Source organism: Mus pahari, chromosome 16 (genome assembly GCF_900095145.1).
Source record: "Mus pahari chromosome 16, PAHARI_EIJ_v1.1, whole genome shotgun sequence".
NCBI lineage: Eukaryota > Metazoa > Chordata > Mammalia > Rodentia > Muridae > Mus > Mus pahari.
Genome location: NC_034605.1, coordinates 67111634 through 67139252, shown reverse-complemented (window position 1 = coordinate 67139252; position 27619 = coordinate 67111634). Strand labels below are relative to the sequence as shown.

The window sequence follows — 27619 nt, the reverse complement described above, 5'->3', positions numbered from 1 at the left end:
GACAGAGATAGGAATGGTGGTGCTCCATTTATTTTCTCCTTTTTATTCAGCTCAAGACCTTGCTTCCACCTCAACTCAGCCCATAGAATGGTGCTACCCACAGTTAGAGTGGGTCTTATTACCTCTGCTAAATTAAGAACTGCTTAACAAACACACCGAGATTTCTCCATCAGATCCTGTGAAGTTGACATGCAATGTTTACCAGTGGTAGTGGAGGGCTGCTGGAGAGAGATTGTTCTGCAGAGGACCCAAGTTCCCAGCATCAATATTATGTGGCTCACAACTCCAGATCCAGGGGATCAGATCAGATGTTCTCTTCTGACCTCTGTGGATACCCACACACATGTGCCAGCACATACCCCCCCCCTCACACACACACACACACACACACACACACACACACGCACACATACTTAAACTATATCTTCAAAATTTTTTTGTTGTGTTTTATAAAGTGATAGAGAAAAGCCAGGGATATGTTTGAGGGAGGTGCAGTAAAGTGTGGGGGAAGAAGGTGCCTCTGCGGGGCCATCCCTTCACCCTGAGGTACAACAGTGTAGTATAGAATAGAGTTTATTCAGGGCATGGGGAAGGGAGAGAAAGGGAGGGAGGGAGGGAGGGAGAGAGACAGAGAGAGACAGAGACAGAGAGACAGAGAGAGACAGAGAGAGACAGAGAGAGGAGAAAGAGGAAAGGAGTAGAGGCCAACCATGCGCATATGGGGAGGGGAGAAAATATGGTAAAGGAGCAGAAACAAGAAGAGAACAAGAGAGTGAGGAGGGGGCAAGCATCCTCTTTTATAGTGAGTCAGGCACACCTGGCTGTTGCCAAGAAACTGTGGGGCAGAGCCTAGATGAAATGCCAACGATTTTAGTACAAAATTTTTAACAGAAATTTTTGGTGGAAAAATTCTATGAAAAGGATACTAAGATCTTAGTATCAGCATCCCAATGGGGGGAAACGTAACAACAATAAAAATCAAGAACTACACATGAAGGGCACATACTTTATTGGGAGGCAACAATAAAGAAGAGAATTGTTTTCACAGAAAGTCAATATGCTACTAGGTTATAAACCTAATATTTTGGGAGAAAAGAATGTTAGACAATGCAAAATGTGGTGTGACTGAAGCTTTATTACCTCCTCTAGGATTGTTTTTCTCTCAGGAAATCATTGGCAAATGACAAAAACACCTAATGGGAGATCCTCTGAATTGCAAAGGGGAAACTCAGACTTTTCTTTTCTTGTCTTAGTGTTTCCTGTCCCACTATTTTCTTTTTGGTCACCTCAGGAGCTGTATGTTTTGATTTCTTTCAGACCTTTGGGTTTTACAGTTGTACTTAACATTCTTGCATTTGCCTAATCTACATAATTCTTGACCAAGACTGCCTTTACCCATGAAGCAAGGCACTGGAGTTGGTAAATATGAGCCTCCTGAAATAAAATGGGAACAGGATGGTTTCAGGGTGCACATGCTCTCAATTTGTTATGATAAAGTTTTTATGACCTAACATGCTGGTCAGAAAACCATTGCATGTTAGCCCTGGATTCTGTAATTGAACACATCTTCTCAAAAATTAGTAAAATAATAAATGAACAAAAAGGAAAAGGAAGATAACAAAATATTATAAGAAGCAAAATCACTTATGAGGGATCAAATACATAATGTTAGTAAAAATATCAACCCTATTGTTATAGCTTACAGAAAAGAAAGTCCATGGTTCCATGCAAGCCAATATTCTTTATCTGTAGCTTAAGTAAAAGAACCTGTAATTTACAAAAGAAGTTGGGGGAATAAGGTAAGATAAAGAAGGGACATGCATCTTTTCATATTACCTGTATAAAAGGAAGGAAAATTTAATAAGGAAAGAAGAGCTGATTATAGACAGATGTAAGATCTTACAGAAATAAATATGCTTGGTACCCTTGTGGAAGCTGTAGTAGTCAGTCTTGCAGAAGCTGGCTTTATAGTATGCTCTATTTCCTTTCTTTAACTTTAAATGAAATATCAAGGGTTCTCTTTGCCTTTACCGGTGACAGCTTTTAGTTTAGTGGCAAGAATCCCAAAAGATTTAAAGATTCATCTCTTATATTCTCTAGATATTTATAAGAGAATGCAAAGTAATTTTCCTCACCTTGAGGCTTCACACTAATTCAGTGTGTAGATGATTTATTCATAGCTGCTGACACTTCAATGCTTGTAAAGAAGAAGATTTAACTTACTAAAATTTTCAGTTTTCCAAGGACATACAGCATCCCCAGATAATTTGGAATATAATCAAACATGATTCAAATATTTGAAACACTTTTGATGGACCAATGAAAACAATTCCATTCCAGTCAGTTCTTTATAAATAAAATCCTACTATCATCAAACCCCAAGTTTATCAGTTAAAATGAGGCTTGAGACTTCAATCACTGTGTCATTGATGGCTGTGTGTGTGTGTGTGTGTGTGTGTGTGTGTGTGTGTGTGTGAAGGGGGTAGTGCATGTGCATTTCTGTGCATATGGAGGCCAGAGTTCAATTTCTGCTGTTGTTCCCTAGGAGTTGTTCATTTTGTTTTATGAGACAGGGACTCATAGTCTAAAACTTGCCAAGTAGCCTGGGCTCACTGGCTAGTAATCTCCAGGAATTTACCTGTATCTGTCTCCCCAGCTCTAAGAATGCAAATGTATGGCAGAATTCCCTGTTTTTTTTTTTTTTTTTTTTTTAAGTGCAATAAAAATAAGTTAAACAACAACAAAACAACACATTGAAGTTGAACAAGGCAAATCAACACAAGGACAGAGAAGACCTAAGAATGAGACCCACTCATTCATACTCTCAGAATTCCCATTAAAAAAACAAAAGCAAGCCTTCCAGTCTGGGCCAGTGCCCTGAGCAAACACTGGGCTCAAACTCTGCAGCCAATCCCAGAACACCCAGAGGAAGCTCTACTCCCAGGCACTCTAACACACACAGGTCCACAGGATCCCAGGATCCCAGGATCCCAGGAGCTTTGTCACAGCTGCATCTCAGGGGCCCAGTTTGACTCCCAGGAGCTCTGACACACCCAGGCTCTCAGTATCACAGGATCCCAGAATCACAGGATCCCAGAGACAGCTGAACTCTGAGGAGTTCTGAGACAACCAGGATCACAGAAAGGACAGGCTCCAGTCATAGTGAGAACAGGTAGCACTAGAGATATTCAGATGGCAGGAGGCAAGTGTAAGAACATAAGCAACAGAAACCAAGGTTACTTGGTATCATCAGAACCCAGTTCTCCCACCATAGCAAGTCCTGGATACACCATCACACTGGAAAAGCAAGATTCAGATCTAAAATCACTTTTCATGATGATGATAGAGGACATTAGAAGGGCATAAATTACTCCCTCAAAGAAATACAGGAGAATATAGATAAACAGCTAGAAGCCCTTAAAGAGGAAACACAAAAAGTCCCTTAAAGAATTACAGGAAAACATAATCAAACAGGCAAAGGAAATGAAAAAAAAATCCAAGATCTAAAACTGGAAATAGAAACAATAAAGAAATCACAAAAGGAGACAATCCTGGAGTTAGAAAACCTAGGAAAGAAGTCAGGAGTCATAGATGCAAGCATCAACAAAATAATACAAGAGATAGAAGAGAGAATCTCAGGGGCAGAAGATACCATACAAAACACTGATACAACAGTTAAAGAAAATGCAAAATGTTCCTAACTCAAAACATCTAGGAAATCCAGGACACAATGAGAAGACCAAACCTAAGGATAATAGGTATAGAGGAGNGTGAAGATTCCCAACTTAAAAGGCCAGTAAATATCTTTAACAAAGTTATAGAAGAAAACTTTCCTAACCTAAAGAAAGAGCCTACAGAACTCCAAATAGACTGGAACAGAAAAGGAATTCCTTCTGTCACATAATAATCAAAACACCAAATGCACAAAACAAAGAAAGCAGTAAGGGAAAAAGATCAAGTAACATATAAAGGGGGACCTATTAGAATTACACCAAACTTCTCCCCAGAGACTATACAAGCCAGAAGATCCTGGGCAGATGTTACACAGACCCTACAAGAACACAAATGCCAGCCCAGGCTACTATACACAGCAAAACTCTCAATTGCCACAGAGGGAGAAACCAAGATATTCCATGACAAAACCAAATTTACACAATATCTTACCATAAATCCAGTCCTACAAAGTATAATAAATGGAAAACACCAAGGATGGAAACTATACCCTAGAAAAAAGCAAGAAAGTAATCTTTCAACAAACACCAAAGAAGATAGCCACACAAGCATAATCCACCTCTAACAACAAAAATAACAGGAAGTAACAATGACTTTTCTTAATATCTCTTAGTATCAATAGACTCAATCACACCCCCCCCCAAAAGAAATAGACTAACAGACTGGATACATACACAGGACCCAGCACTTTGCTGCATACAGGAAACTCACCTCAGTGACAAAGGCACACACTACCTCAGAGAAAAAGTTTGGAAAACAATTTTCCAAACAAATGATCCCAAGAAACAAGCTGAGTAATCATTCTAATATTGACTAAAATCAACTCTCAACCAAAAGTTATCAAAAAAAAAAAAAAAAAAAAAAGATAAGCAAGGATACTTCATGCTGGTCAAATGAAAAATCTACCAAGATGAGCTCTCAATTCTGAATATCTGTGCTCCAAATGCAAGGGCACACACATTCATAAAAGAAACTTTACTAAAGCTCAAAGCAAATATTGCACAATAATAGTGGAAGACTTCAACACCCAACTCTCATCAATGGACAGATCATCGAAACAGAAACTAAACAGAGAAACTGAAACTAACAGAATTTATGGAACAAATGCATCTAACAGATATTTATAGAACATTTCATCCTAAAACAAAAGAATATACCTTCTTCTCAGCACCTCATGGTACCTTCTCCAAAACTGACCACGTAATTGATCACAACAGTACTCAACAGATACAAGAAGATTGAAATAATCTCATACACCCTATCAGATCACCACAGACTAAGGCAGGTCTTAAATACCAACAAAAACAACAGAAAGCACACATGCACATGGAAGCAGAACAACATTCTACTCAATGGTAACTTGGTCAAGGAAGAAATAAAGGAAAAAATTAAAGACTTTTTAGAGTTTAATGAAAATGAAGACACATCATACCAAAACTTACAGACACAATGAAAATAGTGGTAAGAGGAAAACTCATAGCTCTAAGTTCCTTCAAAGAGAAACTGAAGAGAGCTTAACACGAGCAGCTTGACAGCACACCTGAAAGCCATAGAATAAAAAGAAGGAAATATACCCAAGAGGAATAGATGGCAGGAAATAATCAAACCAAATAGAAACAAAAAGAACTATACAAAGAATCAACAAAACTAGGATCTGGTTCTTTGAGAAAATCAACAAGATAGATAAACCTTTAACCAGACTAATCAGAGGGCACAGAAACAGTATCTAAATTAATAAAATCAGAAATTAAAAGGGAGACATAACAACCAAGTATATCTTAAAATAACTATTCTGTTTGTTGAGTATCAACAATTGAAAATATTAAAATCAGGGCTAGCGAGATGACTCAATGGGTAAGAGCACTAGCACTGACTACTCTTCCTGAGTTCAAATCCCAGAAACCACATGGTGGCTCATAACCACCTGTAATGAGATCTGATACTCTCTTCTGGTGCATCTGAAGACAGCTACAGTGTACTTATTTATAATAATAAATAAATCTTTGGGCCAGAGTGAGCAGGGACTGAGTGAGTGGGGCCGACTGGAGCGAGCAGGTTTGACCAGAGCGATCAGAGGTCCTAAAATCAATTCCCAACAACCGCATGAAGGCTCACATCATCTACAGCTACAATGTACCAATATACATAAAAATAAACAAATCTTTAAAAAAGAAAATATTAAAATCATGTTCTACAAACATGATGGAAATATTATTGATAATTTTTCTCACTGAAATTCACATTTTCTTAATGTTTAACTTCAAAGAGTTTTTGCTATTTTGAAAATTTTAAAATATACTTACTGATAAAATAATTTCTGTACTTGAAACACTGACAATCTTTTTTAAGTAAACTGATTGTTAGACAATGTACACAGATATTTAATGCATTTGAAATACTCTCTCATTATGTTAGTGGTATCATTTAAGTGCTTTTGAATATATTTCTTAATGATTCATTTTTAATATTTTATGCTTACTTACTATGTTTAACTCCCAAAGAATATTTTGAAACAATTTATATTTAATATTTTGTATGTTTTGAAACAATTTAATATTCAACATTAGATAGATATAGGATCTTCAGTTATGGATAGTACTAAATATTCATTAATGGTATTTTTAGGGTATGAAATGATATGAATATAAAGTTGAACAAATTTTTATGTATTATTCTCAAAATAGTCAACATTAATGTTTGATGTATAAAATTCATTTAAGTAATATAAAATTAAGAAAAAATAAATTAAAAAAAGAAAAGAAAAGAAAAGAAAACAAACAAAAAACCCTAAGCTAAAAGCTATAATACATCTTTAAGGAGAACCTCCATTATAGTTGTTGGGGGACTGAACAGCATGACTTCTACAGATGGATCTCATTCCAGCCTGTGCATGTTCCTTGGTTGGTGGCACAGTCTCTGAGACCTTCCACAGGTCCAGGTTAGTTGACTCTGTTGGTTCTCCTGTGGGGTTCCCATCATGGAGGGAAGGGATTGGAACTCCGTGAGGCAGGTACCAGGATGGGGGTCAGCATTTGGGATGTAAATAAATAAATATTAATTTTTAAAAGTCTAATAAAAAAAGCTATACTATATACATAAAATATCTGGTACAGATCAATGTAGGTACCATGCTTGCTGCTTTAGTCTCTCTGAGCTCATAGGACCTTTGCTCAGTTGATTTGGAGGGAGTTGTCCTCCTGGTGTCCTCCATGCTCTCTGGCTTTCACACTCTTTCTCCCTTCTCTTATGCAGTGTTACCTGAGCACTGAAAAAATGGATTTGGTTGGATTTGATGAAGACATCACATTTACAGTAGTGTGTTCCAAGGTCTCTCTGTCTCTGTTTCTGTCTGTCTGTCTCTGTCTCTCTGTGTGTGTCTGCCTCTGTCTCTCTCTGTCCCTGTGTGTCTGTCTCTGTGTGTCTGTCTGTCTGTCTGTCTGTCTGTCTGTCTGTTTGTCTGTCTGTCTCTCTCTCTCTGAATAATATCTGGCTCTGAGTCCCTGTATTTGTTCCCATCCGCTGCAGGAGGAAGCTTCTCTGATGATGACTGAATAAGGCACTGACTTTTGAGTATAGCAGAATATCATTAGGAGTCAGTCATCTTGTTGTTACTCCTTTTTTCAGAACAGTAATATTGTTTTTAACCCTAGCTCTCTGGGCTGTCTAGTCTTTGGTTCTTGGTCATCTAAGCAGTGTTGGGTATGGTTTCCATTTCATGGAGTGGGTCTTAAGTCAAATCAGATATTGGTTGGTTACTGCCACAAGCTTTGTGCCTCCTTTGCCTTAACATATTTTGCAGATAGGACGGATTATAGACCAAAGGTTTTGTGGCTGGGCTGGTGCTTACATTTCTTTGTTCTTTCTTTTCTTTTCTTTTCTTTTCTTTTCTTTTCTTTTCTTTTCTTTTCTTTTCTTTTCTTTTCTTTTCTTTTCTTTTCTTTTCTTTCTTTCTTTNTTTTCTTTTCTTTTCTTTTCTTTCTTTCTTTCTTTCTTTCTTTCTTTCTTTCTTTCTTTCTTTCTTTCTTTCTTTCTTTCTTTTTTTTTGGTTGCCTGCAAAGTACCTACTACCCATGCCAAGGAAACTAAAATACAGGGGTGAAGGTTCCAGGCAGGCACCAGTCTGGCCCCTTCACATTCAATGTGCTATATAGGTTTTGTTGTCAGCAATGGGACCTTGCTTTCAGCTTATAGAGAGTAACCAATTCTCTTGGTAGCAACCTGGATTGTTTGGAGATTTCCATGGGATCCTTTGGCCAACAAGTTAATTGAATTCAATTCAATCCTTCTACTAGAAGCTTCATTTGGTGTTAAGTGGTGATGATCTAGAACTGTCTCCCTCAGTATTTGGAGACTTCATTAGAATCACCTCTGGGTATTTTAGGAAGTTTTCATTGCAATAGGTTTCCATATCATTCCTCAAATGTCCCCCAATTCCAGCTGTATCTACCCACATTTCTTCCCTCAACCCTAACTCTCTTCCTCTTCCCAACTGAGCTTCCTATTTCTGTTTTTCCATACAAATCTTTTACTTATTTGGTTGGAGTTATCCCAATATGTTTTATATTATTTGAGACTGTTGTGAAAAATGTTGTTTCTTTGATTTATTCTTAATACATTTGTCATTTATATATAGGACAGCTAATAATTTTTGAGTTAATTTTGTATCCAACAACTTTCCTGAATGTGTTTATCAGATATAGGAGTTCCATGGTAGAATTTCTAGGGTCACTTATATAGTCTATCTTATCATCTTCAAATAAAGATACTCTGACTTTTTCCTTTCCAATCTGTATCCCCATTGATTTCCTCCTGTTGTGTGATTGCTCTAGCTAAGATTTCAAGTACTGTATTAAATTGGTACAGAGAGAGTAGAAAACCTTCCTTGTCTTGTTCCTGGTTTTAGTGGAATTGCTCTGAGTTTCTCTCCAATTAAGTTGATGTTGCCCATAGGCTTCCTGCAAACTCCCTTCATTATGTTTAGGTGTGTCTTTTGTATACCTAACCTTTTCAGTACTTTTATCACAAAATGGTACTGGATTTTGCCAAAGGCCTTTTCTACATCTCGTGAGATGTGCATGTTTTTTTTGTTTGTTTGTTTGTTTTGTTTTTTTGTAGTTGTTTCACTTTGTTTACATGATGGGTTACATTTATTGATTTTCATATGTTGAAACATCCCAGCATCTTTGGAATGAAGCCTACTTCATCATGGTGGATGATCTTTTTTATGTGTTCTTGGATTTAGTTTGCAAGTATTTTATTGAGTATTTTTGTATTTAAGTTTATAAGTGAAATTGGTCTGTAGTTTTTTTACTTTGTTGAACCTTTATTTGGTTTGGGGATCAGGGTGACAATCACATGCGTTTCTTTTCATGTTCGTTTAAGGCTGGAACTCAGGCCCTAATGCTTGGGCAGCAAGGACTTTCTTGACTAAGATATGTCTCCAGACCTTCCCTAACTATTCCTAAAAGACAAAGTATCTGGCTTAGACTCTCCAGAAAGTATAGGCAACATATTTACTGCAGTTAAAAAAAAAAAAAAAACTGAAGAAGTTTTTCAAACCCTTCTTATCCCCTCAGCATTTCCTCATTTGTATTCAGAATTCCTAAATTAACAAATGACTCCTTTTTCTGTAAGGAGGATATATCAGTTGTTAGTGATGTGTTTACTCTGAACTAAAGCTTCTGTCACAGGCCTCTTGGTTCCCTTTTGTGTTGCTGAGTTCTATTCTTCTGGAAAAGACTTGCTATTTTGGGGGTTTTGTTTGGTTTTTGTTTGTTTGTTTATTTGTTTTTTGGATATTTTCTTTATTTACATTTCAAATGTTATTCCCTTTCCAGGTTTCCCCTCCTGGAACCTTCCCCCATCCTATTCCCCTCTCCCCTTGCTTCTATGAGGGTGTTCTCCCACCCACCCACTCATTCCTTGCCTCCCTGCCCACCCATTTACCTACACTGGGGCATAGAGCTTTCACAGGACCAAGGTCCTCTTTCTCCCATTGATGTCCAACAAGGCCATCCTCTGCTACATATGCAGCTGGAGCCATGGGTCCTTCCATGTGTACTCTTTCATTGGTGGTTTAGTCCTTGGGAGTTCTGGGAGGTAGGAGGCTGGTTGACTGATATTGTTACTCTTCCTATGGGGTTGCAAATCCCTTTACCTCCTTCAGTCCTTTCTTTAACTCCTCCACTGGGGACACCATGTTCAGCCCAATGGTTGGCTGCAACCATCCACCTCAGAGTCTGTATTTGTCAGACTCTGGCAGAACCTCTCAGGAGACAGCTATATCAGGCTCCTGTCAGCATGCAATTCTTGGCATCCACAATAGTGTCTGCATTTGGTGATTGTATATAGGATGGATCCCCAGGTAGGGCAGTCTCTGGATGGCCTCTGTTCGACTGAGTCTCTGCTCCACACTTTATCTCCATATTTGCTCCCATGAGTATTTTGCTATCCCTTCTAAGAAGGACTGAAGCATCCACACTTTGGTCTTCCTTCCTCTTGAGTTTCATGTGGTCTGTGAATTGTATCTTGGGTATTCCAAACTTTTGGGCTAATATCCACTTATCAGTGAGTGCCTACCATGTGTGTATGTTCTTTTGTGACTGAGTTACCTCACTTAGTATTATATTTTCTAATTCAGTCCATCATTGTTTTTTAATAGCTGAGTAGTGTAAATGTACACATTTTCTGTATCCTTTCCTCTGTTGAAGGACATCTGGATTCTTTCCATCTTCTGGCTATTATAAATAAGGCTGCAATGAACATAGTGGAGCATGTGTTCTTATTACCAGTTGGAACATCTTTTGGGTATATGCCCAGGAGAGGTATTGCTGGATTCTCCAGTAGTACTATGTCCAATTTTCTGAGGAACCACCAGACTGATCTCCAGAGTGGTTGTACCAGCTCGAAATCCCACCAGTCATGGAGGAATGTTCCTCTTTCTACACATCCTCTCCAGCACCTGTTGTCACCTGAGTTTTTGATCTAACCATTCTGACCGGTGTGAGGTAGAATCTCAGGGTTGTTTTGATTTGCATTTCTCTGATCACTAAGGATGTTGAACATATCTTTAGGTGCTTCTCAGCCATTTGAGTTTCCTCCATTGAGAAATCTTTGTTTCTCTCTTTACCTCGTTTTTAGTAGAGTTATTCGGTTCTCTGGAGTCTAATTTCTTGAGTTCTTTGTATATATTAGATATTAGCCCTCGATCGGATGTAGGGTTGATAAAGATCTTTTCCCAATATGTTGGTTGCCCTTTTGTCCTATTGACAGAGTCCTTTGCCTTAAAAAAGCTTTGCAATTTTTTGAGGTCCCATTTGTCGTCTCTTGGTCTTAGAGCATAAGCCATTGGTGTTCTGTTCAGGAAAATTTCCCCTGTGCCCATGTGTTCAAGGTTCTTCCCCATTATCTCTTTTATTAGTTTCAGTGTATCTTGTTTTATGTGAAGGTCCTTGATCTACTTGGACATGAGCTTTGTACAAGAAGATAAGAATGGATCAATTTGCATTCTTCTTCATTCTGACCTCAAGTTGAACCTGAACCATTTGTTGAAAATGCTGTCTTTTGAAGTGGTTGTTCACAGTCAGCTATTGGATGGAACACAGGGCCCCCAATGGAGGAGCTAGAGAAAGTACCCAAGGAGCTGAAGGGTGGAACAACAATATGAACTAACCAGTACCCCCAGAGTTCATGTCTCTAGCTGCATATGTAGCAGAAGATGGCCTAGTCAGCCATCATTGGGAAGAGAGGCCCTTTTGTCTTGCAAACTTTATATACCCCAGTACAGGGGAATGCCAGGGCCAAGAAGTGGGAGTGGGTGGGTAGGGCAACAGGGCGGGGGTGGGAGTGGGTATAGGGAACTTTTGGGATAGCATTTGAAATGTAAATAAAGAAAATATCTAATTAAAAAAGAAAGAAAGAAAATGCTGTCTTTTTTCCACTGGATGGTTGATCCTTTGTCAAAGATCAGGTGACCATAGGTGTGTGGGTTCATTTCTGGGTCTTCAGTTCTGTTCCATTGATCTTCCTGCCTGCCTCTGTACCAACACCAGACAGGTTTTTTGTTTTTGTTTTGTTTTGTTTTGTTTTTGGTGGTGGTGGTTTTTTGTTTTGTTTTGTTTATCATCACCATTGCTCTGTAGTACAGCTTTAGGTCTAGGATGGTAAGACATGGCAGAACTTCTGCTTAAAACACTCCATTTTGGCTCCAAGACACTGAGGATTCCACACAAGTGCTGCTATTTCACAAAATCATAAGACATAAAACTTGCTAACGTGACTGAAGCTGATGGAGAATTATGAGTCCAGATGACATTACCAGATCCTGAACACACAAATCAATATGATGACCTTGTAGTTACAGACAGTGCCCAAATTTAGTTTGATTTACTTATTGCCACTGTTGACAGAATTCTTCACCAATGCTGTTAACTTAAGAAGTAATATTTTGCAGTAGATACTTTCCAGAGATGATCCTTTCCTTAGAATATCCTATGAATGACAATTATAAAAATGTGATAGAATAAAATATTTGTTCTTTTAGATTGTTTTATTGGTTCAAACTGAGAATGAAAAATACTGAGCAAGCATTTTAAAAATTACTGTAACTGTTGTTATCTCTATTCTAGACTGTCTGGGCCACAAGCTGCTTAGCATAATAGCATACTAATCATAGCCATTTTAATGTACATATCTAATATCCAGAGGGAAAAAATCAGAGGGATCATCTATCTAGTTTAAAATCTGTAAGTTATTATGCAAAATTTTATGGATAAACTAAAACTGATGGTCAACTACTGAGAGGTAAACATGCAACTACATTTTGTAATTTAAATAACAAAAACATCCCAAATACTGATTTAATATAGACATCACTAGTAGACAGCAACTTGAGATAATCAGGGATAAAACTAAATTATTCCAACTAAATAAATTTGACAATGGCAGATGAGAAAATACTGATAGGCTAGATTGAGGTGAATGTACAGATGAAGTTGTAGTAAGTGGCTGTGACTCACCTAGCTAAAGAAAGCTAGATGCTGGCATGTATCAAAAGAGGTTTGTGGGCTAAATGTAGTAGTCTAAAGACTGGCACTAACAGCTGAGCAAAGTATTTCCCAGGTTTCCACTATCTGTTAAGTATTAATAAGGTCTATGAAATTTAAAACAAAGGGTTGACATAAGGGGTGTGAGTTTTGGTAATGCTGCCATAAATTTTAGCACAGCAGAAATTTACCATCCATAGACCACCCAGAGAACTGCAGACTCTAAAGTAATGTCTTCTTAGTGCCAGACCAGGCTGGCCATTGAAAGACCCAATGTGGCTTCAGTGTGACTTCCTGGAGAGTCAAAATGCACAAAGAATTATACTGATAACAGAGTCATGTCAGACATCTAAATCTATTGACCGGTTAGATAAATTAGCTGCCTTTTAAAAATATTTTAACACTTAACAGGGCTGCTTAAAGTATGAAAACATAATTAATCTGCATTATACATGTAGTTGTCATTGGTATATATGGAAGACTAAATGCCTAGTTCTGCTTTACTTGTTACTTTAATCATTTAGCTATTTGTCTTTAATTTTCATGTGTATAGGGGGGTGTGTGTGGCATATGCATATGTGTTTGCAGGCAAATATGTCTATGTGTGTCTTGTGAAGGCCAGAGGAAGACATCAGGCATCCTGAGCTACCACTCCCTGCCCTACACTTTCAGATAATCTCTTACTGAATGTGGAGACCTGTAGCAAACCCAGTGAGTCCTTTCTCCACTCTCAACTCTGCTGGTGGTAGAGGTATGAAGCCACACCCACTTTTTATGTGGGTGTGATATCAAAACCCTGGTCCTTGTGCTTGTGCAGCAAGTACTCTTAACACTAAGTCATCTCCCCTAGGCAACAGATTATTTCAAATGGCATAATCATATCATTTGCTCACAGTAATAGAACCAGTGAGTTCTATTTGCATTTGCCTTAGATCCCAGTCTCTAACTTTGGACCCTTTACGAATGATTGGAAACATACTGGAGACTCCAATACCAAAATTTTTTTTTTTACAGTCTGGTTTGGGGCAACAAAATATTGTATTATAGGTAACTGGTGAAGAATAAATGTGCATTTGGCTACAGTTCTAAATATTACAGAAGTTCTCATGTATGCTGTTGATATCTAACTTAAAACCATTGTGGTGTATCATGGCAGTGTGGAAAGGCAACTCAACAAGTTAAGTAGACAGAAAACATGGCCTAAACTCACTCTTCCTAACAGAAGCCCACTCTTAAATTTGCTAACCCACTCTACCATAATAACACCCACAATACTGTTATACATTTTAAGACGGATTCTGTAGAGGACACACAAACCACTGCATTCAGAACTCCATCCTGCTGAAAATATGGCCATATATAGGCTGTATCCTACACTAACTCTTTACTTTTGTCCCAGGCTCATCCCTGGAAAACAGAGGAAGGAATAGGGTTTGTCATAGTGTGGAAATCTCAGAAAGATACCATAAACCACATGCTGGAGACACTTTTTGTAGATTTGCTTGTTAATTTAGATAGATGTTGAGGGTTTGGTGAACCACCTTTCTCTGTGGGTAATGGATAAATGATTGCTCACTTCTAGATAATATGGCCCTGTTAATAATTTAGTGCTTATTCATTCATTTATTTATTCATTAATCATTCCTTTCTGTCTCTACAATTTCCAAATCCAATTTATTTTATTTCTATGGCTTTTTGTTGTTGTTGTTGTTGTTGTTTGTTTTGGTTTTTGGTTTTTTGGTTTTTCAAGATAGGGTTTCTCTGTGTAGTTCTGACTGTCCTGGAACTCACTCTGTAGACCAGGCTGGCCTGGAACTCAGAAATCCGCCTGCCTCTGCCTCCCAAGTGCTGGGACTAAAGGCGTGGGCCACCACTGCCCGGCCTATGTATTTTTAAAAGTAGCTTTCTCTTTGCATTAATTTAAATTTATCTACAGTGTTGTCTTATATGTTTCATTTAGCTTTCTATTGATTAACTTTTACATAAAAATAATTATCTATTCATACTAAGGTGATAAATATACTTATTTTTAATGCCTGTAAAAACACCATTTAATTGCTTCATAAAATGTTTTTAGGGCATAATCAGAATAATTGCATCACTGGTGTGCTATAATTATTATCAATATACTTTTTTTCAAATAATGCTTACATATTACATAGTATCTTAATCAAATATCATTGCAGACAGCAGGACATTGTCCTGCCATGTAACCATGACAGCTTAAAACATTAACAGTATACCGAAATAAGAATCTCATTCACTATATTAAAGAGTTTGAAACTTATTAATAAAACTAAAGTTGTAGCAGAACTGATATCTTTTATACAAAATTTCTAACCTGCTCATGAGTACCAACTGAAAATTCTTAGTAAAGGAGTGGCACATGACTTAATATTTGTACCAGAAAGCACAGGAATTCATTTATGTAACTAATTTACAGTAAAGATTTGATGAGAACGTTGAGGTGATGGAGACTGAGCCAAACAAACCTGAGCATGCTCTTCCAATGAAGTACATTCCTAGACTCTCTGTTGAAAAATTCACCAAGAAGTATGGCACCATAAGCAACCTGTAAGAAGATTCTTAAAGTAACTTTTGATGAATATTCCATTCACAGAGTAAGTTTTTGTACTTAAAACGGATGACTGCCTACCCAACATAAAATAATATTAATGAATTTAATTTTTCTATGAAATAGACAATGAGTTAGGTATAATCTATGTGACCTTGAGAAAAAATTAAATTGAGAGTTTGGAAATTTCTCAGGAATTTCATTAATTTCTAAGTCATTTGGAAACATTTTTACAGAGTGTGTATGGACTCCAAGTCATAAATTTCTGTAACTGTCACTTATATATTTAGGAACAAGCTCTAGGCATGATGGTCATGTCATCTGAAAATGTTCACATTCATATCTGGATAAAACTCAGTTGTGATGTCCTCAGTCACAAAATCCACATCAAATCTAAGAGAGCTTAGATTATTCATAATTCATACATTAACTGGTTTTAAGTAACTCTTATTTTTCCATTTTATATAAAAACAAATTGGTGATGAATCCCAACAAGGTCACCTGTCTAAGGAAGAACAGAAAAGAATTTAAAGAACCATTGACTTCTAAACTTGTACTTTCAAGTAGCCTATCAACTGCTTATCTCTAAATGAAGATTTATTAAGTTTCTTCAGAACTGCTCACACCTGTGTTTTTACAGAACATATTTAGTCCCATTCTTCCTTTGTTTCTGACCTGACAAAACAAGGCATAAATAGGTCTTTATATCTAAAATTATGTCTGTAATTTGTACAAAAAGTCTGTCTTGTAAACTCTCAAAACAAACTCTGACCTTATATAGAAGACTACATCACTTTTTCAAAATATTTTTATTGTAGGGTTATTTTATTAATAAGTTCTAAATGCCATCTCAGTAAATACTTGCATAGATTCTCCCTCTTCAAAGCATATCCTTGTAAACTTGTATGTTATTAAACAAATTAGCATTCAGTCAAACTGAAATACCAGCCTTCAAAACTCAACGATTATACATAACAAAAATTAAATACATATTAATTTATATTATACAGAATAAAATTAAATATACTCAAGAATTAAAATATATGTATATCCATGTTCTACTCATTTATCTTACAGTTCTGAGATCAAATCTATGCTGTGTTCAGGCTAGACAAGGTCTATACATTGAGCTATAGCTTAATTCCTTGAATGTATTTTAATCATATATAGTAAATATCTGATTTTTGTGTTCAGATCTGTTAATTTTAAGCAATGTTTAATATGCTCCAGTCATATTAGTTTATGTCTGTCTAACACTCCCCAAATGCTGTTTAAGTTTTGTTTCCCCAATAAACTTAAGGGAGAAAGAGTTTATTTGGCTCAATTTCAGGTTACAAGCAAAAACTTTACTTGATCAATCACATCATATCAGTCAAAGGCAGAGAGCAATGAATTAACACATAATGCTTACACTCAGCTTATTCTGTCCAGGATCCAGTCCATGAAAACCTGCTGTTTGCATTAAAGTTGAGCATTTCCACCTAAATTAAAGCAACAAAGAAAATGTCGAACAGGTATGCCCACAGGTGAGCATGATTTAGATAATTCTCCACTGAGATTCCCTTCCCAGGTGATTCCAAATTGTGTCAAAGTAACAAAGCAAATCACAAAAGCTAACCAATTTATTTTAGTTCTATGAAAACTAAGTAACTAAATCCCTTTACTATGTGATGCCATATTCATAACAATCAGAAGTATATTTCCCTGTTTGTATTTTAAAATAAATGAAAGGAAAAATAATATTTTGTATATAAAGACAATAAAACAACTCTATTTCTGTATGCTTTCTTAGGTGGGTGGTGTGCATGCTATATATATCAAAAACTTTAAAAACTTGTCAGTCTGGGACTGGTGAGACGGCTCACGAGGGTAAGAACACTGACTGCTCTTCTAAAGGTCCTGAGTTCAAATCCCAGCAACCACATGGTGGCTCACAACCACCTGCAATGAGATCTGATGCCCTCTTCTAGTGTGTCTGAAGACAGGCACAGTGAACTTATGTATAATAATAAATAAATCTTTGTGCCGGAGCAAGCAGGGACTGAGCAAGTGGGGTTGACCAGAGCAAGCAGAGGTCCTGAATATAATTCCCAACAACCACATGAAGGCTCATAACCATCTGCACAGCTATAGTGTATTCATACACATAAAAATAAATAAATAAATCTTAAAAAAACTTGTCAGCCACTGACAAAATTTATTTAATTGTTTATAATTTAATGTTTGAGAAAAAAAATAAAGCCCACACAGCTGCTGTTTCTGGTTTAGCTGGATTTCCTAGGTATTAGACCCTGGTAAGAATGTTAAGTAGTGGGATTCAGATGCTACCCCCAGAGTGAACCAGCAAGAGCAACCAGACACATCAGTCACTTTTGACCAAATACTTCAGGAAAACAGTTTAAGGGAGAGAGGTTGTTTTTTTTTTTTTTTATTCTGATTTGCATTTCCAGGGGATCATTCTGTCATGGGTAGTTAGAGAGATGGAGGTGGGGTGGGGAGAGACTTGGCAACAGATGGGGAAAGAATGGAAGCAGGAGCAGAAAACTACCTGGTAATATGTCATCTGCAGTCAAGAAGTAGGGAGAACTGTAAGTAGGACAAAAAAAAAAAAAAAACAAAAAACCTCAAAATCTTTCTCTAGTGCCCACTTCCTCCAGCAAAACTCCACCCCCTCAAGATCCTACAACTTTCTCAAACAGCACAACAAACGGGAGACCAAGTGTTCAAGCGCATAAGCTTTCTGAGTACATTTGATATTCAAACCACAGCACCAGACATTACCAGCCTCTGCCTGCACCACAGCAGCCACTTAGCCTGAGCACATTCCTCAAGGCAGGTGGTAGGGCAGAATGATAAATATGCCTATTAATATTTATTCTAACCTTTATAGTTAGATTTTACCAGATGAGTTTTATGAATTGGGAAAAAACAGTTTGCAGTAGAGAACTACAGAAAAAGCCACCAGGTCTGAAGACATGGGGCTGAGGTACAACTTTTTTACTCAGGGAATCCGAGTATGCAGGTACATGTGAGTTGTGCTGCTTTTGTGGAGATTAGAAGACAATCCTCGAGAACTGGTTCTGCCAGTGATAGAAATCAAACATGACATGACATACAATAAGACTAGCCACAAAGCCTTCCATCAAGGCTGGAGGAGGCAACACAGTAGAAGGAAAAGGGTTCCAAGAGCTAGCAAGACCCAATTAAGAAATGGGCCACAGAACTAAACAGAGAATTCTCAATAGAGGAATCTTGAATGGCCAAGAAGAACTTTAAGAAATGTTGAACATCCTTAATCATCAGGGAAATGTAATGTAAATCAAAATGACTCTGAGATACCACCTTACACCAGTCAGAATGGCTAAGATCAAAAACTCAAGTGACAGCACATGTTGGAAAGGATGTGGAGAAAAAGGAACACTCCTCCATTGCTGGTAGGATTGCAAACTGGTACAACCATTCTGGAAATCAATCTGGCAGTTCCTCAGAAAATTGGAAACCTGAAGACCCAGCTATATAGCAAGCTCATGGACATATACCCAAAACATGCTCTACCATATCACAAAGATGTGTGCTCCACTATGCTCATAGCAGCCTTATTTATAATGGCCAGATACTGGAAGCAACCCAGATGTCCCTCAACCAATGAATGGATATAGAAAACATGGTTCATTTACACAATAAAATTCTATTCAGCTATTAAAAAATAAAAACATCATAAATTTTGCAGGCAAATGGATGGAACTAGAAAATATCATCCTGAGTGAGGTAACCCAGACCCCAAAGGGCATACATGTTATGTACTCACTGATAAGTTGATATTAGCTAAAAAGTACAGAATACCCAGAATACAATCCACAGACTGTAAGAAGTTTAACAAGGAGGGAGGCCCAACTTAGAAGGGGGAACAAAATAATCACAGGAGACAGAGTGAGGGAGGAACTTGAGAGGGAGATAGGAGGAGAAGGGGAAAGTGGTGCTGGATCAGGTATGGGTGTGGGGAAGACAGGATTGAAGCCCAGAGGGCCAGGAGAATGAATGGAAATATGTAGCTGCTGAGGGTGAGGGTTGAGGAAAGCTTGAGAAAGCCTCAGAGACTTGGGATGTGAAGGGTTCCTAAGACTCAATGGGGGTGGCCTTAGTTGAAATGCCCAAAAGTGAGGAGATGGAACCTGAAGAGACTACCTCCAGTAGATTGGGGAATGGAGGGATAGTGTAACCAATCCCACCTCCAAAATTTTGACCCAGAATTGCTCCTGTCTAAAAGAAATGTAGGGACAAAAATGGAGCAGAGACTGAAGGGACGACTATCCAGTAACCAGCCCAACTTGGAATTTATACCATGGGCAGGCACCAAACCCTGACACTATTACTGATGCTATGTTGTGCTTGCAGACAGGAGCCTAGCATGGCTGTCTTCTGAGAGGTTTTACCAGCAGCTGCCTGAGACAGATGCAGATACTTACAACCACACATTAGATTGAAGTCAGGAACCCCTATGGAAGAATTAAGGGAAAGATCAAAGGAGCTGAAGGGGATGGCAACCCCATAGGAAAATCAACAGTGTCACCTAACACAGACCCCTGATAGCTCCCAGAGACTAAGCCACTAGCCAAAGAGTAAGCACAGGCTAGTCTGGGCTCCAAACACACATGTAGCAGAGGACTGCCTTGTCTGGCCTCATTGGGAGAGGATATGCCTAATCCTGTAGAGACTTGATACCCCAGGGTAGAGGGATGCCAGGAGTTGGGGAAGAGCATCCTCTCAGAGGCAAAAGGGAGGGAGGATGGGGTGAGCAACTCTGGGAGGGGGTACGGGGAGGAGAGCAACATTTGGTATGTAAATAAACAAAATAATTAATTAAAAATTTTAAAACATCCATTAACACCTAATCCTATAAGAACACCAAGCTACACACTCAAAATGTATGTGTAGAGGACCTAGTACAGAACCATACAGTGTCCATGATTGTTGTTTCAGTCTCTGTGAGCTCCTATGAACCCTGTTTATTGATTCTGTAGATTGTGTTCTCCTGATGTCTTCAACCTCTCTAGCTCCTAGAATCCTTCCTCCCACCTCTTCTGTGGGGTTCATCGGTTCTGCCTAGTGCCTTCAACTCTTTGGTTTTCTTTAAGGGTTTTATTTCTATTTTAAGGACCTCTATCATCCTCATAAAGTTGGTTTTAATATTATTGTGCTTCAACTGTGTTGGAATATTCAGGGCTTGCTGCTGTAAGAGAGACAGCCTTTTGTGGTAGCATGTTGCCTTGGCTGTTGTTGATTGTGTTCTTACACTAGCATCTAAGTTTGGGGTGGTTATAGGTCTAGGTGCTGATTTCTGAGTTTGTCTTTGTTGAATGGGTGTTTTGTTCTTTGTTTCCTGTTTCCTCTCTGGTCTTCTGGCTGGAATGGCCTATGGTTGAGTAGAAGATCTCCATGTGATTGGGGGGCTTGATTTCTGATACCCAGGGTGTCAATCAAAATGTCTCTGCTGAAGTTCTGGTGGCTGCCGAAACCTCTGGTGCAGCAATGGGGTTCTAACAGAGTTTTGGCCTGGCATATGGTGATGAAGGGGTGGTTGGGGGTGGGCTAGACAGGCACATAGGAAGTGGTGGTAGTCTAAGGGGAGCCTAGGGCTTCCTCCAGAGTTCTGGCTGGGCTGTGGTGATAAAGAGTAGATAACATTTTTAACTGTTGGTTGAAGTGGTCCATTGCATGTATTTATGATAACTTATCTTAACTTTATGCACCAGGCAGAAAGTCATTGTAGTACAAGAGAGTATTAGAAGCTATATATTTTTACTCTCTGATTTCATTTTCATTAAATAAAAGTCCCTTTCTGATATAGCCTTAGTTGTATGTTTAACTTTCACTATTCTGATTTAAGTCTTCACTCATTGGGAAGCTGCTCCATAATAAACCCCTTATCTCCACCCACACTTGGACTTTTTTTCATGTGTAATTCATACATTCCTAAAAAGCTCAGGTAAATGGAATTTTGAAAAGAAACACAACAGAAAAGTTCTGTATGGAAGAGGTTTAGCATTTAATGCTGATTTTGGTCTTTACTTTTCTGCAAATGCTCATAAGCAGAAATTTTACCTTATTTATTGCAGTAGTCATTATGATTTGAAATAAATTTAAGAGTTATGGAGCAATGATCTCTCCTCTCCTCCCATGTTATTAAATTTTTCAGTATTAACATGTATTAATTGTACATATTAATGGGTTCAATATGAAGTTTTCATATATATATATATATATGATAATATGCCATATCCAGATCCAAACTAACCAGATCCAAACTCCATAGCTTTACACACACACACACACACACACACACACACACACACACACACACACACACCTCAAAATGAGGCAAAAATATTTATAAACAAACTTCTTTCTCCTCATTCTGGTCTTTCACAGTGCTCAGACAGCATGAATTGGCAAAAAGCACTCCTAGCTGATGTGGGTAGAGATAATGACGGTGTATTTCTTGCAGAAACTCACTGGATACTGGCCCATAGAAAGCTTCAGTAACCATGTTAGCATTGTAGAAATCTTGCACTTGACTTGTATTTGTGCAAGTGGATTCAGCATGATAACATGGAGTTGATGCTATGATTATAAAAAAGGACCCTGGATATAATCTAATCCTATCTGACCTATTATATGATACTTATCTATATTTTTTTCATCTCTTAGTAGCATCTCACCTTTAACTTAAGAAAGTAGGGCTAGAATAATATTTTAGGTCCCTTGTAGCTCTCTAATCCCACTCTCTAGGATTCTTGGTAAAAATCCTTGGACCTTGATTGAATACTCTGGTGCTTCATTTCCTAATGATGTAGTTTTATAAGAACAGCTTTACTGCTTGGAGATGGTTGTGGAGGGATGTGTGAAATGAAAACTTCAGAAGAGCAAGCCCGATACCGGTTATAAACCACCAACATTAAAATGTTTATAAATGTTTTAATGGTGCTGATATTTAGAGTATCTTAAAACAAAATAATATTAGGCAATAATAGATAATTGAAAAAGCAAGGCAAAATTGCCATATCTGTTAAACATTAGCAAAACTATTTGAAAGAAGACAGCCTTTTGGATATAGGCAGAGTTAGCACATGCCACCATTGATATGAGCATATGATATGATATGGTGATACAAAAGTTATCTTGAAGATACATTGACCCTTCTTCTCTGTGTTTTACAGGGATTTCCAGGAAACACAAATGCGGACAGTGTGGTGCAATATAGTCTCCAGCCTTCTTTCCACACCAGGTTCCTGCGCTTCCTCCCCTTAACCTGGAACCCTAAGGGCAGGATTGGAATGCGGATAGAAGTATATGGGTGTTCATACAGTAAGTGATATTTATTTTTCATGTAAAATAAACATCTGCATGAGATGCTGTAAAGGCTAGTGTCAGTTAAAAATTACTTGCTCTAGACTTTTTAATAATTGTATAATTAAAACTGTTTTATGAAAAGACTTCTACTAACTTCTTATGACAATATAGGCTTTAATTATATTTTTCATGGTTAAATTTAGAGATTGCTTGGTGGGAAAAATGTTTGATATGAATGAGGGCCTAAGTTTGGAGCCCTAGTATCACATAAAAGGGCAGGTGTACAATGAATGTCTATGAATTCAGTGCTGGAGACAGGTAAATCTCTGGAGTACCCTGATCAGCCAGTCTAACCAACAGATGAATTACCAGGTAGTGAAGAGAGTCTATCTCAGTAAATAAGGTGACAGACGATAAAGGAAGACACCTGGTGTTGACCAGTATGCAAAAGCTACCCACTTGAACATCTACGTGCAACACATAGATGTCCTCCAGACACACTAAATTTAGAGGTAGACTCAACCCAAAATTCATTTATCTTTAGATTCCCAGAGCTTAGTAAAATACTCCTAACATTGTAGGCATTCAATGAAGCAATTAAATTCTAACTAATCACAGATAATACTGACTTTTGAAGGCTTTTATGGGTCGTGTTTAACACTAGTGTTTGGGGACTAACCTCTAGCATGAAGCACCTACAACACCATGTCACGATACTATCTCTACTTTTCTCTCTCAGTGTCACTGTGAAGTCTTTAGCTCTACAACACACTATTACTTTCTCTGATCTTCATTTACTGGAAAATTACATTTCTGCACCAGCTTCTTTTATCATCTATTAACTGTAATCAAAATAAAACGAGATAGTGCAGACATGAGTATAGCACTAACATAAAAATCAAGCAGCAGAACTGACATGACTCAATATTTGTTTGTTATCTGATGATCTTGAATGCAGTTATACTATTTCTTAACATCATGGACATGTTTTAAATTATCCTTAAAATGAAACAAAATTTAAAATATGCACATGGATATTAATATAACAACTGCACAGAGTTAGTTTTCTGCCATTGTATGATGTTAGCATGTCCAGAGGGGGAAAAAGATATTTGTACATCTTAATAAATCAGAAAATGGTAAGGTTTTTTGGGGGGAAAATCTGAACATACCCATAGGCATTCCTGTCCACTATCTTCTTGGCAAAAGCTGACCATGCTAAGAGATTATTTCCATCTGCAGTCATATGAACAAGCTAAGCATACCTACAAGTATACTTGTATGCCACTGTCTTTATGACACAGCTGAGCAAATCCACAGGCTTCCCCCTTAGTCATTTTCACAGTACCAGTTGAGTATATCCAAAAGCTCTTCTTCCCCATTTTAACTTTTAAACAGGAGTTATGTAACCTGGATCTAAGCATGCCTAAGATTGTGACTGCCAACTTTTCTTCCTGAGATTTGACTGTAAACTGAGCATGCTGGGAATGTGCTTAGTATTAATGTACTTTCCTTTATGAATATATACAGAATTCCTCAGTGGAATACCCAGACTTCTTTGTTCAAGGGGAACACTGACTTGGAAATAACTCGTCCATTCCTTACCCAATGCAAGTAGTCTTTTTCTAGGCTTTACTTCATTTTTAAATTGGCTGTGATGTAACTTAATGGGCAGAGTACTTGCCTAACATACCTGAGTCCATGTGTTCTATCTCTAGTACAAGTCACGATGTCACGAGCATGTAACCCTAGCACTGGGGAAGCAGAGGCAGGAACATCAGAAGTTCGATGCCATTCTCAGTTACATAGTGAGTTTGAGGTCACTCTAGTCTACATAGGACCCTGTCTCAAAAATAAATGAGTAAAAGTAAATATGAAATAGATTAAATGGTTCTAAAAAGTGAAGTATGAACGTGTAGAGCTAGAGAAGAAGCAAAGAATGGATTGGATAAGAGTATCTTAGGCTTTTTAGGATGTACCAGGCTGCAATTCCTTCTCACTTACAGGTCCTCACTCCCATTCTCTGCTAATTTCTGCTTTCGTCATGTAGAGTGTTATTTCTGAGGCATATTAATAACCTACCATCCTTAAAGTACTTTATGTCTCTGTTTTATTATTAAAATCCTTCCTATACAATCCCATTAGCTGCCTAATTCTGCCCGTTTCTATGGTTAGTATTTCTATGAAGTATTAAATGTAATGGTGGTTGTCTTAGTCAGGGTTTCTATTCCTGCACAAACATCATGACCAAGAAGCAAGTTGGGGAAGAAAGGGTTTATTCAGCTTACATTTCCGTACTGCTGTTCATCACCAAAGGATGCAGGACTAGAACTCAAGCAGGTCAGAAAGCAATAGCTGATGCAGAAACCATGGAGGGATGTTCTTTGCTGGCTTGCTTCCCCTGGCTTGCTCAGCCTGCTCTCTTATAGAACCAAGACTACCAGCCCAGAGATGGCACCACCCACAAGGGGACCTCCCTCCTTGATCACTAATTGAGAAAATGCCTTACAGCTGGATCTCATGGAGGCATTTCCCCAACTGAAGCTCCTTTTTCTGTGGTAACTCCAGCTGTGTCAAGTTGACACAAAACTAACCAGTACAGTGGTGTTTTACCATCCACTTCCTTTTCCTCCTCCCATTGGTCATTTTCTTTCACCAAGGTGTTGTCTTGAATATCTAACTGCACTCACTGCTGTAGTAGCTATGATGTCTGATATTTACAATTTCTCTTTGATGCTATGAAATCAGTTTGTCTTCCTATTACTGTGAAACAACCTCAGGTGTACTGACTTCAAAGCAGAGCATGCCCTTTGATAGGGCTTTTCCTTCATAAGAAACTATTTCTCCAATTCCTTGGGCTCAAGGTCAATATCAGAGACATCAGAGCTGTGTGCCTGAACCTAAGAAGGGCCAGTGGACTCTGTGAAGCTATCATGGATTTATAGGCACTGTTAGCTTCTGCAAACACAAGCTGTAGGATATAAGTAACTACTAGCAAATTTTAAAATGCAAATAGATTATAAATTACCACTAATGAGTATTATTTTACCAGTAAACCACCAACTGAAAGTACCTTCTGCAGAAAAAAGTCTCTAAATTATCCAATATTTTCTTATAATCATTGTTCAAGTACATTAATTTTATTTATTTTAACAGTACAAATCTTACGTTCTATGTTAACAGGAGTGATTTTTTTTGAGTTTTAATTAAACACCCTGTTTCTGTTTAAGAACTTTGCTTATCATATTGCCTAGTTGCAATGTCTTTTTGCAGTTTTATCTAACTTTTTACATTCCATTAATATTAGTATGCTCACCAACATTTTCATCCACCTTGCCTGTTCTTGTGGATTCTTGGCTTAGCAGAAGCATTTTCTGGGCATCCATTTTCAAATTGGGGTTGGAGTTGGGATAGTAACCAGAATTGTGACTTCCAACCTGCACAACAAAACATTTTCTCTAGTTTCCTTGGGTGAGATGATCACATCTGAGAGAAGATGTGAAAGTTAATTGCTGCTAAGCTAACTCTTTCTCTATCCCAAACATGATTTTTGTTTGCTCAGCTACATGTAATCATGGGTTTACTTCACAGAATAGAGTTGAGTATTATTTATTGTTAAGCTTGAGATTTTTATTTCTTAATTCATTTCAGTAGCATATATACAATGAACTAAAAATATGTGGTTAAAATTTGAGATATAAACATTTTTAATAACAATCAGAAATCCAGTCATTACTAAAAGAACAAGTTGCAAGGTCACTCTTTCCCTAAAAAAGGCCTTTTGGTTTTGTTTTGTCTGTTAAATTTTTCCTGAAGAAAAGTATTCAAAGACATCATTATCATTGTATCAATGTAATATCCTTAGAAGATATTATATTGTTGCAAAGAAACAGTAGTCATGATGAAAATGAGACAAATTACACAAAGCAACAAGTTGAGATGACAAGGCATATTCAGGAATGAAACATTTTACTAGTAAAGTTAAAAAAGTAACACTTTCTGAAGATAAAGGAAAATAGTGATAATGATGTTGCTAAGATATGAAAATCTTTGCTCAGTTGTTTCAGAGTTTCCTTTTGCTTATTACTGTCTCATAACCACAAGTTATGCCGTTTGAATTTTACAAGAGCTTTGCATCTTAATCATGCATGTAAAATTAACTGTATAACATGGAGTAATTGCTTAGTTTACATGTACAGTGAAATGTGTTCATTATGTGCTTGATATGCTAATTTCACAAAAGTACAGTAATCCAACATGAAAAATTTGATTTCTAATTTTTCTAATAATAGCTACATAAAATAAATTTATTACATGATTGATCACATTTTTTGGCATATTTTGGATGAAATGGATCACTATGTATTACTGTTTTTAATTGATACATTGATGAAATCAATAAAATAAATATCACCTTGGCTTGAATATAGCTCTCAGTAGCTTTATATTTTATTGTGTTTTGTGCAGCTTTATTTATTTATTTATTTATTTATTATTTGAACAAATACATTTTTCCAAAAACAATTACTTCTTTTTCTCATTTTTAAATTTGAAAAAATAGTAGATTTTTCTGGGTAAAATCAATTATTTATGTGTTCAATGTCCAATTTTCAGCTGTTTCTCACAGATGTTATTTCTAAAACACACTTGTTTTTTGAGGAACTAGAATGTTTTGACCTATATAGTTAAGTTGTAATACACTGTCCAAAGGAATGTCAGAATTACGGTTCTGATAGGCTGTAGCAAGAAGACCAAAATGGTTCTCTTGAAGTTGTTATCTCAGTAAAGCACTGAGTGGTCACTACATCAGGGAATTGTCAACCTTTATTGGTAATAGTTCTCCAGAGAGATAGGACTAGCATCTCTCTCTCTCTCTCCCTCTCCCCTCCCTACCCCCTCTCCCCTCTCCCTCTCTCTC

At 37.4% G+C, this 27619-nt stretch overlaps 1 protein-coding gene across 1 annotated transcript in view; it reads left to right on the top strand.

Moving 5' to 3' along the window:
* The window catches only part of LOC110333709 (contactin-associated protein-like 3), a 140292-nt gene that overhangs the window by 56900 nt on the left and 55773 nt on the right, over nucleotides 1-27619 (top strand). The window contains 1 exon segment of the mRNA XM_021215387.1: nucleotides 22569-22716. Within this exon segment, the coding sequence (XP_021071046.1) occupies nucleotides 22569-22716 (148 nt within the window).